At 35.9% G+C, this 16,787-nt stretch overlaps 1 protein-coding gene across 3 annotated transcripts in view; it reads left to right on the top strand.

The window, feature by feature from the left end:
* Positions 1-16,787, top strand: part of SPAG6 (sperm associated antigen 6) — a 65,649-nt gene that overhangs the window by 31,656 nt on the left and 17,206 nt on the right. For all 3 annotated transcript variants that reach the window (XM_025395571.1, XM_025395568.1, XM_025395569.1), the window contains 4 exons: positions 9,535-9,740; positions 10,595-10,768; positions 11,935-12,087; positions 14,500-14,691. In XM_025395571.1, the coding sequence (XP_025251356.1) occupies positions 9,535-9,740; positions 10,595-10,768; positions 11,935-12,087; positions 14,500-14,691 (725 nt within the window). The remainder of the gene's footprint in view (positions 1-9,534; positions 9,741-10,594; positions 10,769-11,934; positions 12,088-14,499; positions 14,692-16,787) is intronic.

Raw genomic sequence — 16,787 nt, 5'->3', positions numbered from 1 at the left:
CTCCTTTACCTGTTCTAGAGAATCCCATCAGAATACCTGTGGCCTTTTGCTGTCTAGGCTTCTTCATCAGATTGTGCTCCTTGAAGACAGGGACTTCTTACCTAGCACTGGGCTGGAGCAAAGAGTGCATACCATTGAAGTTTGAATAATAACATATGCATTTCCCATGGTTTTTAAACTGTTTTTCTATTATTTATTTTTAAAATTATTTTTGTATATTAATTAAAAGTTGTTATATATTTACAGGGTACAAGTACAGATCTTTGTTTTTTGTTTTTTTGGGTTTTTTTTGAGACAGAGTCTGACTGTCGCCCAGGCTGGAGTGCAGTGGTGCAACCTCAGCTCACTGCAACCTCTGCCTCCTGGGGTCAAGCGATTCACCCACCTCAGCCTCTTGAGTAGCTGAGATTGCAGGTGCATGCCACCACGCCTGGCTAATTTTTGTATTTTTAGTAGAGATGGGGTTTCACCATGTTGGCCAAGTTAGTCTTGAACTCCTGACATCAGGTGATCTGCCCACTTCGGCCTCCCTAAGTTCTGGGATTACAGGCATGAGCCAGTGCGCCTGGTCATGAGTACAGATTTCTTACATGCATACATCGCATAGTGGTGAAGTCTGGGCAGGTTTTTTTTTTTTTTTTTTTAAGCAAAATGCAAAATTATAGGTAGAGTGAAACCACAACTATGGTTGCAAATGCTATATAAAGCAGGTGGAAAACAAATAAAATAACTTCTAGATTCAAAAAGCATTACTTTGTAAAGATGTAATTCCAATTATTTTAGTTATTTTCTACTTTACCAGGACACTCCAGACCCTCTTGTAGTTTTGAGTTACTCTATTCAGCTTGGTCTCAGCTGTTAAAAGTCTGATGCTAAATTAGTGGTGGGGATGGGAGCTAAAATGACTTCAAATTTCCTCAGCCTATTGTTGTTCAAGGCTATAACCAAGTCTTTTTTTTTTTTTTTCTTTCTCACTTTCCTTTTGTCTGGTCTCCACTTCTTGACTTTTTCTTACCATGTTTTGAAGCTGCTTTTTACTTGAGTCCTTTGAGAGCAGCCTTACCTCCCAGCTGATTGTAATTTCTTACTAAAGCCCTGTTAACTTCAGATCAATGACTTATTGGACTCACTTGACTTTTTAAAGGAGCCAGAATTATTTTGCCTTTAAAGCAAATGTATGAAACACTCAACCCATGTGTTAGGGTTAAACTAATTGCTCCGATGATTGGGTGGAGGGAAGCGAGATAGAAATGGTGAGAGTAAAAAAAAAAAAAAAAAAAAAAAGGGTGAGAGTAGGAAAAATGACATTTGTGTGTGTGTGAAAATAAAAATCACTCGAGACTTTTACATAGTAATATGCAAATTCTCCCTTTATGCTTTTCTCACTTCCACCTGCAATTGGAGATGTCAATCTCTCAGCTGAGAATGATAGCTCTAGTGAGTCACTGTTGCCTATGGAGGGATGTTGTCTCGCAGATGTGTCGGTGTAGAACAAAGCTTTTTGTGGTAGTGGCCTCCATGATGCCTGCCTCCTCTTATTCACATCCTTGTGTAGTCCCCTCCCCCATTGCACCAATGCACTATAGCAGAGGCAATGCTATGCCACGTCCAGGCTTAGATTATAAAAGGCATTTCAGTCTTCTCTTTTGAATCACTCACTTTGGGGGAAGCCTCATCAAGAGCAGCCTATGTAGAGGCCCATAGGGTGCGGAACTAAAGATTCCCTTTAACCTTCCCACGAGTGTGCCTGGACACACATCCTCAATTGACTGCGGCCCCAGTTGACTTCTTGATTGTAGCCTAGTGATAGGTCTTGAGCCTGAACCTGCCAGCTAAGCCACTCCTAGATTCTTGACCTACAGAAACTATGAGATAATAAATGTTTGCTGTTTTAAGCTGCTAAATTTGGTGTGATGTTACATAGCAGTAGATAACTAAACCAGTTGTAAACAGCTGGGTTAGACCAAAACCTAAAGAGATTTTTCTTTTCTTTTTTTTTGAGACAGGGTCTTGCTCTGTTGCCTAGGCTGAGTACAGTGGCATGATCACACCTCACTGCAGCCTCTGCCTCCTGGGCTCAAGCAATCCTCCCACTTCAGGCTCCTGAGTAGCTGAGACTACAGGCGTGTGCCACCATGTCCAGCTAATTTTTGATTTTTTTTTTTTTTGAGACAGGGTCTCTATATGTTTCCCATGCTGGTCTTGAACCTCTGGATGCAAGCAGTCCTCCCACCTTGGCCTCCCAAAGTGCTGGGACTACAGGAGTGAGGCACTGTGCCTGGCCAACAGATTTCTTTTACTTTGGAAGTGCTATTGCCAAAATCATACTGGAGTTACCAGTAAGTAACCAGCTGTGGTAATTGCAGCAACATATTTGTTATTATAATTTTACCCAATCATGAAAAATTTGGTTGAATGGGATGAGGAATTATTATTAACATAACATTAATATCATATAAGTGGCAGCCAATTTTAAATGTAGGGTTTTTTTTTTTTTTTTTTTTTTTTTGAGACAGGGTCTTGCTCTTTTGCCCAGGCTGAAGTGAAGTGATATGATCTTGGCTCACAGAAACTTCTGCCTCCTGGGTTCAAGGGGTCCTTCCACCTCAGCCTCCCAAGTAGCTGGAACTATAGGTGCTTGCCACCATGCCTGGCTAATTTTTGTATTTTTTGTAGAGATGGGATTTTGCTGTTGCCCAAGCTGGTTTTGAACCCCTGGCTTCAAGCAATCTGCCTGCCTCAGGTTCCCAAAGTGCTAGGATCCCAAAGTGGCGTGAGTCACTGTACCCAGGCAAAATGTAGGTTTGTTTTTGTTTTTGTTTTTGTTTTTAACCTGCTTTATTTCAAAAAGCCTTTGAAGTGATATAGCTGTATATTTTTATGGCAAAACCCAGCCCATCTTCAAACTGATAAATAGGGCCACCTAACTGCAAATAAATGATTAATTTATAACTTTCTTGTATTTTTTAATGAAACAAAATATAACTTTTGTAGGGCTTAGAAACAGTTAAAAGCAGTGTTTGAAAAAAATTAAAAAGCAATAAAGTTTAAAGAGATTAGAGTTCCAGAGGAGTTTTTTAATTAGTGTGCTGGATACTTATTTTTTTCTTTTTTCTTTTTGGAGAACCTCTTCATTTTGAATTCTTTTTATGAGTCCTCATGATCACTTGTTTGCTCAAATTCTGTCTCACATCTCCATTATGAGCTGAAAAATTATTCAAGTATCATGTTTAGAGTAATCCTTTCTTATGAGTCAACTTTTAGGTTTTTATTAATTTCTCAGAATTCTCTGAATTTTCTTATGTAACCACAATAGTGGTTTTTCCTCTGTGACCCCAAACATGACTTCAAAAATTAGGAGTAGAAAGAACATCACCTTTCCATGCCCAGAAAGCCCTGCACGGGCTGTTTTAGAGGCTGTAAGATTTAAGCCTGTGGTTGTAATGGGGTGGTTCAGGCTGCAGCAGGCCCACAGAGGGATATGTTTTATATGGCCAGCACCATGTTGTCTCACACAGTGTTCTAAAAACAAAACGAAACAAAAAGGCCTGACAACAGTAGGCCTATATCTATATTCCTACATGGCGACACTGAGCTGAAACTCAGAAACTGCTGCCCCTTGTAGATGGTACCTAGACTTTTGCACTCACTACTGCTCTGCTGTTCCCTGACCTTATTTTTATTTTTATTTTTAAGCATCCTCTGGCTTCATTTATTTATTATAGTTACTTTCCCGGGCCCTGTGGGCATTTGCATTGACCACTTCTGATCTAAACAGACAACTAGCCATGACGTAATTGAGAGAGGTTGGAGGCACTGGGGCACTGTTAAAGCAAGATTACTTTTGTCTGATTTACCTAGTAACAACCATACTTATGCTATGCTAAGGGACATTCCTGTCTGCCCTCTTCCCTTCCAGTCAACATGGAGTCATTTCTAACGTTCCACTCACGCAGCTTTAGATTGTACTAATCTTATGAATGTTGTTGATCTTAAAAGTCCTCCTTTTAATTTACGTTCTCTTTTTGTTTTAAACTTAAACCTAAAGTCATACTGAGGTTTTTGATTATTCTAAGTTGAAGATTTTGATCCACTTAAATTGTAACACTTCTCGTGCCTGTTACTGACAGATCACAGCAAGCTTAGAAAACAAACAAACCAAAAACCCAGATTCCAAGAGCAGCACAGAATGAAATTCTTAAGAAAATGCAACTGTGTGAGAAGCAAAGTCTTGTCACCCCAAGTTTTTATATGTTATTACTGATCAAAAAATGGTATGCACATAACCCTCATAAATGTTGTTGGAAATAATTATGGAAAAACAGAGAGAGGCAGAGAAGTGTGAAAAGATGACACTTCCCTCTCCCTTGTCACAGTACCACAGAGGAGGCTGCCTCAGTTTCTTCACTCAAAATGAGCTATTCCTCAGCCAAATAAAACTAGTTATTCCTTTATTAAAAACAACTGATCATCAAATTTGGCGACTGTACATTTTTGTCTACATATATGCAATAAACAACTTTAATTATTATTTGTGAATAATGAAGGTGCTATTGGATAGTTTCCTCTGACAGTTTGCATTAAAAAAAAAAAGAAAGTTTAGTTAAACTATTGTGGAAAACAGTGTGGCGATTCCTCAAGGATCTAGAACTAGAAATACCATTTGACCCAGCCATCCCATTACTGGGGATATATCCAAAGGATTATAAATCATGCTGCTATAAAGACACATGCACACTTATGTTTATTGCCGCACTATTCACAATAGCAAAGACTTGGAATCAACCCAAATGTCCATCAGTGACAGATTGGATTAAGAAAATGTGGCACATATACACCATGGACTACTATGCAGCCATAAAAAAGGATGAGTTCATGTCCTTTGTAGGGACATGGATACAGCTGGAAACCATCATTCTCAGCAAACTATCGCAAGAACAGAAAACCAAATACCACATCTTCTCACTCATAGGTGGGAACTGAACAATGAGATCACTTGGACACAGGAAGGAGAACATCACACACTGGGTCCTATTGTGGGGAGGGGGGAGGGGGGAGGGATAGCAATAGGCGATATACCTAATGTAAATGACCAGTTAATGGGTGCAGCACACCAACATGGCACGGGTATACATATGTAACAAACCTGCACGTTGTGCACATGTACCCTAGAACTTAAAGTATATATATAAAAAAAAAGGTTAAAAGTAAATAACCCCTAATGTTTTAAGAATGTAATATTTTAACTTTAATAAGGGTATGAATTAAGGCAGCAGGGTAAGGGTGAAAAAGTAAATGAATATTATTTCTAGTATATACTATTAATTCTTTCAAGAAGAAGAATTATATACTCTTTTCATATAATTTAAAAAAATAGTGATAGAGGCAGGATGAACTAGCCTGTTGGATGTGTAATATGTATGATGTGTATTATTTAGGTGTGCCTTATTAAAGAGGACATACATTCTACCATCTTTTAAAATAAAAAACTTTCAGCTGTATTAAAAAATAAGCTAAAAATTTTATATTTGTTTTTTCTTTGTAATAATGATGCTAGTACAGTTAGGCCCAGCAGTAGCTATATGTATGGGTGAGAGACATGCTTGTATTTATTTTTTAAAAAATCACATTGAAGAAAATTTGGCAAACAGAGAAAAAATATACTACCCATAGTACCATCAACCCAGTATAAATGCTGTTAGCATGTTGGTATAACATGTAGCCTTTTCTCTTTGCATTTTTAGACATAGTTATAACCACTTTTTAATCTTGTTTGTTATGTAACAGTATAGGATATGTCACATGTTATTGTATAATGGAAGATATATTATAAACATTTTTTGAAGATTTACTTAAAATTTGAAATGAGGCAATGATATGTTCAGGGACTGAAGATAAATTTCGTGGCTGACTGCTTTTTTTGGTCAACCTTTTATGAGCATCTAAGTCAGTACACATCAATCTTTGATTTCATAAGTGTGATAATTGAACATCTAAAAACTCATTTCCACTTTTGAGTTTAAAATGAACTTCATGAGATTTCTCCTATGGGAAGTGATTTTTAGGTGTGTGAAGTTTTGTATGTGTTTTGGTTGCTGCTGGGTTTTTTTGAGTAGAAAATACAGAAAAAACTGGGCACAGTGGCTCATGCCTGTAATCCCAGCACTTTAGGAGACCGAGGCGGGTGGATCACGAGGTCAGGAGTTCAAGACCAGCCTGGCCAAGATGGCAAAACCCTGTCTCCACTAAAAATACAAAAAATTAGCTGGGCATGGTGGCAGGTGCCTGTAATCCCAGCTACTCAAGAGGCTGAGGCAGAGAATTGCTTGAACCCAGGAGGTGGAGGTTGCAGTGAGCCAAGATCGCACCACTGCATTCCAGCCTGGGCAACAGAGCAAGACTCCATCTCAAAAAAGAAAGAAAGAAAGAAAGAAAATACAGAAAAAAAGAAAAGAGGAGAAGGAAGGAAGGTTGGAAGCACTTCCTGAAATGATACTTTTGTATACATTTTCCCTGAACACTCCACAGACCTGATTCCTGGCTGTGTTCTATACTTGTAGTGGCCTGTTCATGTATTCACTCTGAGCGGGATTTTCTAGAACAGAACAATGTTTTTATTCCCCTTCCCCAAGATCTAGCCAAGTGTGCAGCACATAGTAAGCACTTAACGAGCACTCAGTGAGTGAAAGAGGAGAGAAAACCATGTACAGACACCAAGCATAAGAGAGGAAGGAATTATATCAGGATGTTTTTAGCTGTAAGTTGTAGAATGTAAACTACAAGTGGCTTAAGCAATAAGGACATTTTTTAAATTCACATGACACGAAGTTCAGAGTAAGGGCAGTTCCAAAGCTGGTTTTGCAGCTGAACAGTGTCATGGAGTACCTGGATGTTTTTCATTTTTGTACTCAGCCATCCTCAGCATATTGGTGATTTCTTCCATTATAGTTGCAAGATGGATGTAGGAGTTCCAGATGTTATTTGCAGACATGACCATATCCAACAAAGCAGAGATGGTGTTTTCTGCTGTGTATCTCAGTTTTTACAGAGCTTTCACAGTTGCTTCCACCTGACTTCTGCTTAGGTCTAGGATTTGCTCACAAGCCTCTGCCCTAGCTGACGATGGCTATTGGGTAGACGCCAACAGTGGCTGGCATAGAAACATCAGAGGAAACAATAATGGGAAAAAGAGTAGTGACAGAGGCAGAGTGAAATAACCTGTTGGATGTGTAATATGTAGAGTCTACATTATTTAGGCCTATTGTATTATTTCCTGTATATACATTCACTGTCTGATATTTAATATTAACATATGTTTGAAGCTAGGAGAACAATACTTCTAAGCAAAAAGTGTGCTACTCAAGAGCAGTAGAACCATATACATTTGGGGATGTAAACTATATGAAATTGCAAGTACAAAATTGCTAGGCCCACTTTAGGTCCTTGGAAACTTCATTACCTTCATGGCAAATCTTTTTCCACTGCCATCCTTAGCCGTCCCCACATTTAACATTGCTACGCTGGAGAGAATAGAAAACTTGGGTAACAAGTTAGAAGAACAGAATTTGTTTTCTTATTAACATTATGTTATTCTAAGGAAGGAAGATATTGCACTCAAGAATTACTCAAGGAGCAAGTCAAATGAATGGGAATTATAAAGGTAGATAATAGATGTTTTTTAAAAAGCATCTTGAGTTTTTAATAGTACTTTTAAACAGTTGTAGTTTGCTACATATTCTTTACTCCTATAAACTGCGTATAAAAGTGAAAATATATCAAAACAAAATATTCAGCCCATTATATATATATTCCAGGTGTTCTTAAATAGGAACATATAAATTATTACTGTATGACACCTGTATAATTTGGATTGAGTTGAATTCTTAAGCAGAATGTTAATTACCAGAAAATGAGTATTTTATTTAGAAATTATATGTAATATAACATTTTATATTTTTTTCCCATTTCCTTTGGATGGGGGTGGGGGTGTGGTGTGGGAAGAGAAATAGTGATCACCTATGTCACCTGCTGTCTTCATGGTCTTCAGTCTATTGCAGTAGCATCCCAGAGGCTGTTTCTGAGGAACCTGTTACATTGCTAGATTGATACTGCAGTCTGTTGGCTATTGTCTTCTTTTTTAAAAACAAAGCAAAACAAAACATATTCCTCTCATCTACCTCTCGTTCTTGACATTACTTAAGAACTTCCCATAGTATACTAGCTTTTACACCAAATTTTAAAAATTGAAACATACCTTTGCCAATGAATGTAGTGTTAATTTGCAGAAGTGTGTCATTGGCATCGAGTTGAATGAGCCTGTCACTTAATAGCCCTCCATTAATACTTGTTTAATGAAAGAATGAATGAACTGTTTATACAATATTGGGACTTTAAGATAATTATGATAATTTAAGGGAAGCAAATATTGGACACTAACCTGTATTTGCTAACATTTTCTTTTAGAAGATGTGATATTACCAATACTTTGAAAAATCAAACACTGTATTATCTTCAAATTAAATACTTTAAGTGATATGCTAAATAGAGCTCTTAGCTTGACAGTTAAGACATTTATATATAACTAAGGCACTACACATCTGGGAAAATAAGAACATATTTTGAAAGGAAGAGATTCCAGAAATGGGTGTCTGTGATTCAGTAAGAGGGGCCATGAATACAATGTGAGTAGTATCTGTAACTGCATGTGGTGCTTTATGCTTCTCAAACGGCAGTTTTTCCATGATATTATATGGGTCTGCTTGCCTGTCTCCCATTATCTGTAATTTAAAATGTGCTATTTTTGTAAGCTATTATTCTTGGACATACAAGTAAATCAACATGTATATTCAAAAGATATGTACTTGATTTCTGACAAGAGTAAGATAAATTTATTATTGTATCTAAACATTAACATTTATATACAAAAGTTTATTGATTAGTAGTAGATCTCATTTTTGAAAGTATTTTTACATGTACAATGAAAAGGCAGCTTTCTATTTTGTATGAAAGTTTTAAAAAATCTTTTAAAAGTACTACAAGATAAAAGGAATCTAAAAATTGACATTATTGGCACAAGATTCATGTTAATGTTTACTCACGTAAATAGCACAAAATATTGCCTAATTAGTGTGGTTGGTAAATTTTTGGTACTTAAATTTTCTCTGTTATTGTAAACCATGCATAAAATGCTTGTCTATTGAGAAGTGCAGAATTGTCAGAGCTTAAACAGCTGACATCTGCTTACTCTCTTAACAAAAATATTAAAAAAAAAAAAAAAGAATAACAAGCCATTTCAGCCTAATCTACCTCAAATGTGTTCATGTAAATGGAGGTCCATCTATTGACCTGTATTCTTTTCAGCTCAGGATTGGTCCACATGGTTTATGAAACCAGGAAGCCTGATTTGAAATGCAGATGTCGAGAGAGTGAAGTACACCCTCCCCTTTTTTCTTTGCTGTATCTGTCAGGGTGAAAAATGGCTTGCACAAGGGTCAGTCACCCATACTCACTTAATTACTTTTCTTGGACCCACAGAACTGTCACAAGTTGTGGTGGATGCGGGAGCTGTTCCTCTTTTAGTACTCTGTATCCAGGAGCCAGAAATTGCTTTGAAAAGGATTGCTGCTTCAGCCCTCAGTGATATTGCAAAGCATTCTCCAGAGTTAGCACAGACAGTAGTGGATGCAGGAGCTGTTGCTCACTTAGTCCAGATGCTCCTGAACCCTGATGCTAAATTGAAGGTATTTCAAAATAAGGTTGAAAAGCATATCAGCCTTTTTATAATGTAAGAAAATGGAAATGCGTACATGTGAATATTTCGCATCTAAAAATAATTAGTAAATTATCATTGAAAACAGATATGAATATATTATGTATTTGGTCTCTTAATATGTGAAAATAATACCATAAGGATTAGATAACAAAGATGTGATTGGGGAAACTATGTATAAGATCAGAAGTAACAACAGTGTTAACATTAATAATTAAAATACAGAATCACATAATGATTAAATCTTTGGTTTGGAAAAGACCTAAAGATTTTTTAACCCTCCACCATAATATTGTTTCTTATGGAAATTGCCATATTTATCTTAGCCTTTTTTATAGCTTTCTAAAATCTGATTTTTAGTCAACAGTCACCAATTATACTTTTATATTCTAATAGTTACACCCTATAATGTTTTAAAATTGTTAATGTTAACTAAGCAATGGAACATTCTTTGAAATTGTATCAGCATCATGTCAAAGATATTGTTCTGCTTGATGATTTTTGCACTAAATGATCACATTTCTCATAAATTAGCAATTTCAGTATTGCATAATTAAGAAATGGTATTCATCCAGAGGTCATGTTATTTAATCATCTGTAATAGAGTTTCAAAATATTAAGAACTAATTTGGAAATTAGGAATTTTTAAAACTTGGGTATAAGACTAGAATGTGAATGTCTCAAGACTAAGAAGTCTTAGGTTGTTTAGGCATGTATATTTTTTTCCCTTTATAAAAGAATTTGAATATATATAAAACTGTTTAAATCTGAACTCTGTAGTGGATGCTATATAGTGTTTTGTTTTGGTTTTTTTTTGCTTCACAGCATCAGATCCTTTCAGCTCTCAGTCAGGTTTCGAAACATTCCGTGGATCTGGCAGAAATGGTTGTTGAAGCAGAGATTTTTCCAGTTGTACTTACCTGTCTGAAGGACAAGGATGAATACGTGAAGGAAAATGCTTCTACTTTAATTAGAGAGATTGCAAAACATACACCCGAGGTGAAAAGAAACTTCAAGCCACAATAATATGTAATAGTTTTAGTTTTTAAATAAAACATCAATTTGTTTATAGGGCCTAGGGGTTGTGGCACATGATCTAGATGGGTTGGGATTTCTTGTCTTCTGCACTGCTGATGTTTTGGACTGGGTAGTTCCTTGTTGTGGGGGGCTGGTCCTGCACATTGTAGGATGGATGTTTAGCAGGATCGCTGGCCTCTGCACACTAGATGCCAAAAGCACCCTTCCCCCACAAGTGGTGACAATAAAAAATGTCTCCATACTTTGCCGTATGTTCCTCAGGCAGCAAAATTGCCACTGGTCGAGAACACTGGGTTATATTAGCTGAGTTTGAGCTTGAAATCTGTTTTTAGTCATTTCAAACTTTCCATTTCTAGATTGTGAGGACTATGAAACTTTGCCATCCTTACCATTTTATGTCAGCTGGGAGTAGTGAGAACACTATTATAGCTCCAGGTTGGGAGAAATCACCAAGGTCCCCTGACCTACTGTTACCACTCCAGTAGCTGCTCTTACGTGGTGATTTCCTGCTCTGAGTTCTAGATGGGAAAGAAAGAGAGAAAGCAGGCCTGTATTGATTCTGAAGTATCTTTTTTCTGTGTATATTTTGACTAACCAATTTTTATTTCATTAAACTTTAAGTCCTCATTCTTTATTTCATCTAACATCTTTATTTGATTGAGATTTTTCAAAATTAAAGTGCACTCAGCTAGTAATCATTACTAGCAAGGGGGAAATAATTAGGTTAGAATATTTCAAGTCTGACATTGTCTTTCAGCATTCAGTGATTAATCTGCTTCATACTCACCCATTGTGATTGGGGGTTTCAGTAGTTAGTTATGAACTAGCGCTAGGCTTAGAGTCTAGGTGAGGAATTTTGACATCCATTACAATTGGGATAAAAGTTGTGTCATTGATGCATGAAAAATTGAACCACAGAATAAAGCTTCTCACAGTGAGTGTATTTGTGCATTTGAACTAGCATGATTAGTATACTTGTATATTTCTTTAATAAATATAATAATTTCACTAAAGGATAATTCAATTTCACCAGTTGGTTTTAGGTACTAAATAGAGTGTGGCAATATTAAACTGATTTAAAGACCATTGTAGGGTCCTGGTGATCTAACTCTTGTCCCATCTCTTAGCTTTCACAGCTGGTAGTTAACGCAGGAGGGGTTGCTGCCGTGATTGACTGTATTGGGTCCTGCAAAGGGAACACACGGCTGCCTGGCATCATGATGCTTGGTTATGTAGCAGCTCATTCTGAGAACCTAGCAATGGCGGTCATCATTTCTAAGGTTTGTTCTTGCTTCATTTTCCTCTAGTTGCAGTAAGAAATTCTAAGAGAGAACCACAGATTAATGTTCTCCCACAGAATACAAGATATAACTGACTGGAGCAAAAAAATTTTGATTGTTTCAATGCTTATTAGCAAGTTTTATTAGCAAGGTTATGGGAAGTTTAAAGTTTTACTCAGTGTTTCTGAGTAAACAGAATATCAACTTTTTTGAGCATTAGTATTATCTATATTTAAATATTATTTGTGCCTTGAAGGATTAATTGTACATATCTACAAACATGTAAATCTTACCTTGGTTAGAAACACCTATTTGTAAATGCCATGCCCAGTAGTCATTTTCAGTATTCTGGGAGGTCTATATACCCCTCCATTTCCTACCACCTGAGTGGGAGATGACAATGGCTTGGACATCCCTTTTTATCCACTTTCTCTTCTTCAGCTTTTATGAACTATTTCTCTTCTTAGATTTAGGCAATTCAGAGCACGTGTCAGATAGCAGTGTTTTTGTTTCCATGCTCTAGGGATTTTGCTTTATCTCAGTTCACAACTTTGTAAGAACCCCTCATCTAGTGCAGCCCTGGCACATAGTAGGTGCTTATGAAATGTGTGCTAATGAATAAATATTGATCTCTGGACGAATGCTTCAAAGCCTGTGTGCTTACAGTGTGTGTGGTGACCCTCTGGGCCGTGGGTTTCTTATCAGCATAGAAAACCTGCTGCTGTATGTTAAACAGAAATGTGGATTTTTTTTATCCCTTATTAATCCTCAGAATAAAAAGGAGCCTCAGATCTTTATTTTCTACCTATTTCATGGTAATTCTTTGCTTTACTCCCTTTTATCCTGCTCTTTTCCTTTTGTTCTTCTATTACCACAGACTGTGATAGTGACTAGAGCAATGGTGGTGCTTTCTGAAGGGTCACAGTAAGGATGTTACTAGGATTTTGATCCTTGGTTCTTTTGTGGATAGTCATGAAGCTTATGCATGGGAAGAATGATGAAAGAAGAAGCAATTGCCGTTGCTTCCCATATGTCTTCCTGAAACTAACCAGGAAGCTCTTCCCTTCTTTGGTTTAAGGTTACTGCTGGCCTTTCCCACCTGGTTTGTTTTTCAGATAGAGATCAAGGTGTTGCTTGCTGAAACTCCAGCAGTTTCAGGCAAGCCACATAGTATGGTAGCACTCTCTCCTTTTCGTGTGTGGTATTATAAAGACTAGCAATAATACCTTACATTTAAATAGTAATTTTAAAGCAAATTTTCATTCCTTATCTTATTTGTTATTCATGACAACTGAGGCCAAAAAGTCAGAGCTTTGGGGATGGAGTAGAGGCACTGTCTCCTTTTCCTCCTGCTTCTTCAGTCTTGTTACATCCTGGACATGTGGACTTTCTGGAAAGTTGCTTCATTCTGGAGACAGGTCTGACCTTTAATATTGGCAGACATACATTTTTAGTTGTAGGAAAGAAACCAATGAAGAAATATAGCTGATCTCTCAGGAAATTGGTCTTAATAACCAAATTAAAAAGCAAAGAATAAAAGTATATATGATGATTCTGGCCTTTGCTATGGTAGCATAACCATGGGATCTTTTTTTGTGGTACTAAATTTAAGGTGATTACCATAATCTCAAATTAGTGAGCAAATCACACCTATACAGAATTTGGAATTAGAATTTGATTTTTAAAAATTGTTCCTTGGGTATACAAAATGTAATATATTTGAGGCTCTTTAGTTAATTCTGTTTTTATTATTTAGATAAAATTGAAGCCTAAGATGCGAAATGTAAGCATGTGCTGTGTAACAAAAGTAATCATTGTTGTTTTGACATTCAATCATGTTAAAGTGGAAAGAACTATAATTTAAAAGTTGGCCATAATTGATGGAAAATTATTTATGTACTGTTTCAGGAAAGGTGTTGGTGAATATATTCCGTTGACAAGGTACTTAGATAGGATTCTTACTGATTTATTTTATTCTCAGGCTTATTATATCAGGTTTATTATATTTGGTGAAAAGAATTTCTTTGAAGATTCTAAATTAACTTTTTAACAAAGGAAAATAAAAGATTTTAAAATTCTAAACATTTTTAGTTTGTCACAGTAAAATCTGGCTTTGCGTATTTCCTAGTCTGTGATATCTGTTGTTTGGTTAAATACCTCTCTATTTGGGGGATAAAAGCTAGTAGAGAAATTCTTGGTTTAGTTGAATTGTTACAGATAATTAAGGTAATTTAGTTCTAGTCATTTTATTGACTTAAGAAATGACAGCCCCTGTGATGTGCTCATTTATTGAACCGTTTAAGAAAAAAAGGATCAAGGCTGAAATGATTTCTTCTCATGTTTGAGAGACATGGAAGACTCTTTAATCCTGCTGTAGATTCATAACACTTGCTCTTTTGATCCACGCTGCAGGGTGTACCCCAGTTGTCAGTCTGCTTGTCAGAAGAACCAGAAGATCATATTAAGGCTGCAGCTGCTTGGGCCTTAGGACAGATCGGAAGACACACTCCTGAACACGCACGGGCTGTTGCAGTCACAAATACTTTGCCAGTTCTGCTTTCTTTGTACATGTCAACAGAAAGTTCTGAGGATCTCCAAGTAAAAGTAAGTGCTTAATTCTGTTTTATGAAGATTTTGGCTCATTTAAAAAAATATGTCATTTAAAATCTCTTTGTTTTCATCATGGACAATATTGTTTTATGAGTCAAGAAATACAAATTTATCAGAATTGACTTCACTCTTCTTTGAAAATGAGTTACCTTGTCTCTAAAAATCAGTGATATATTTTAGAGAAAGTTCTCTGTGGGTACAAAGTTGTTTGTAAAATGAATGGTTATTGCATTCTGCATTCCTTTTGACTTATGAAGTAGAAATTGAAGAATAATAGAATTTTTTAGTTTGAATTTGCAAGAGAGACCTCTAGTTCATTTTACTTTTAAAAGTGGAATCCAAAAGAATTTAAGGTACCTTTCAAATGTATCATATAACTAGTCAGCAGGTATTTTTGAACCCGTAATTTGCCTCTTTAATTCCAAGGCCACCTGACCTTTTAATTATATGTCTTGTATTTGTTTCTTTAAAAAATTGTCTGTAAGACTCACTAAATTAAATATTTTTAAATCATGCATTTTAAAAGGCAGATTTTCTGAAATATTACTGACTACTAAAATGATTCACAAAACATGAATATGAAGAAGGATGGATTGTTTAATGATTTTAGAATTTAAAAAAAAGAAATAAAATGTTTTCCAGCATAGTTCCTATTAGGAAAACATGTATGTTTTTGAAAGCAGCTTGTAAAATTGACTTGGATTGAGGGGAGTTCACAGAAAAGACAATAATTTAACAGTAAATTAAATTATATTTACATTTTAATTAAAACAGTAAACTAACAAATAGGAAAACAATTTGGTGAAACTTTAGATGGCATAATGAGATGGGAAGTTTACTTGAACTATACACTTAAGGGACTCTGAAAGTTATGTATAGCAAATTATCTATTTGACTTGTAAATTTTATAAAAGCAAATTTACGTGTATTTGGTCATGTTTGCATATTATTTCTCTACTAATTCCTTGAGGGAAATTGGTTTCTAAGATTTAACATTTTTTTTCTCAGTTTTTATAAGGCTTTCTAGACCAATAATAATTTAATAGATTTAGAACTTCCCTCATATGTCTCTCACATGTGTATTCTTTGGCAATGCTTGGTAAAGAGACAAAGATTGACAATATAAAGTCTTTTCTAGTTTAGCAGGTCTCTTTAACTTTCTGGTGAGAAACCAAAACTCTATTCCCAGCTTTGAGTTGTCCAAGCACAGCTGATATACATGTATACATGTATATAATGTTAGTCTACATATGTAGTCCTCTTTTGGCTTTGTATTTCTTTAACCCATTATCATTGTTGTTTTTCTGCTCTTCCTTTCCTTCTCCTCTTCCGTCCTCTCCTGCCACCCTCCTGAGTTTCCTCTTAAGGTTTGGAAATAAAGTAAAGGGATATATGAGCTAGAGCATTAATCATTAATAGTGGACTCAGTAGTAATTTCAGCTTGAGAAGCCTTTGCAAATAGTCCCTTAGGTGAGAGTATGTACTTTTTATATGCTACTACCTTATATAACTTGCTTTTTAATAAATTATTATGATACTATATTGTATGCATATCGTTGGAGAAAAATAAATTTGAAAAGTTCACTTTTTGAAGTAAGATAAATATCATTTTGTTTAACAAGTGGTATTTTTAGGTTAACTAATAGAAATTAACTTCCTTCTGCCTATATTTAGTACAGTATTACTGTCAGGAAATACACTTAGTGGTAAGTTAAAAAGTTACCAATCATTATTCCATCAATAATCTTTTAAAGGCTTCAGGCCCATTCAAATATTTTATTATTGTAGAGATTTGGTCATTCTTTTTTCTTTCCCCACGGTCTCTTGAATTCTATCAGCTGTTATTTTAAAGGGTGCAGAATAAATGTCCATTCAAGCCTGTTCAATTTGACACCATCTCAGTAGGGAAAAGTGTATCCAAGAGTGTCAAGAACTGTCTAATGGTATTTCTCATTTGTTACTCTATGGCAGCTTTCAAATTATAAGCCCATGTTGAAGTTCATTTTGTCCCAAAGGCATGTCAGCTTCTGTAAGCATTCTCTAATTGGTTTCCATGCAGGAGAACCAATGAGCAGTTTTTTGGAATTTCT

Source organism: Theropithecus gelada, chromosome 9 (assembly GCF_003255815.1).
Source record: "Theropithecus gelada isolate Dixy chromosome 9, Tgel_1.0, whole genome shotgun sequence".
Classification (NCBI taxonomy): Eukaryota; Metazoa; Chordata; class Mammalia; order Primates; family Cercopithecidae; genus Theropithecus; species Theropithecus gelada.
This window is presented reverse-complemented; position numbering and strand designations above follow the sequence as displayed.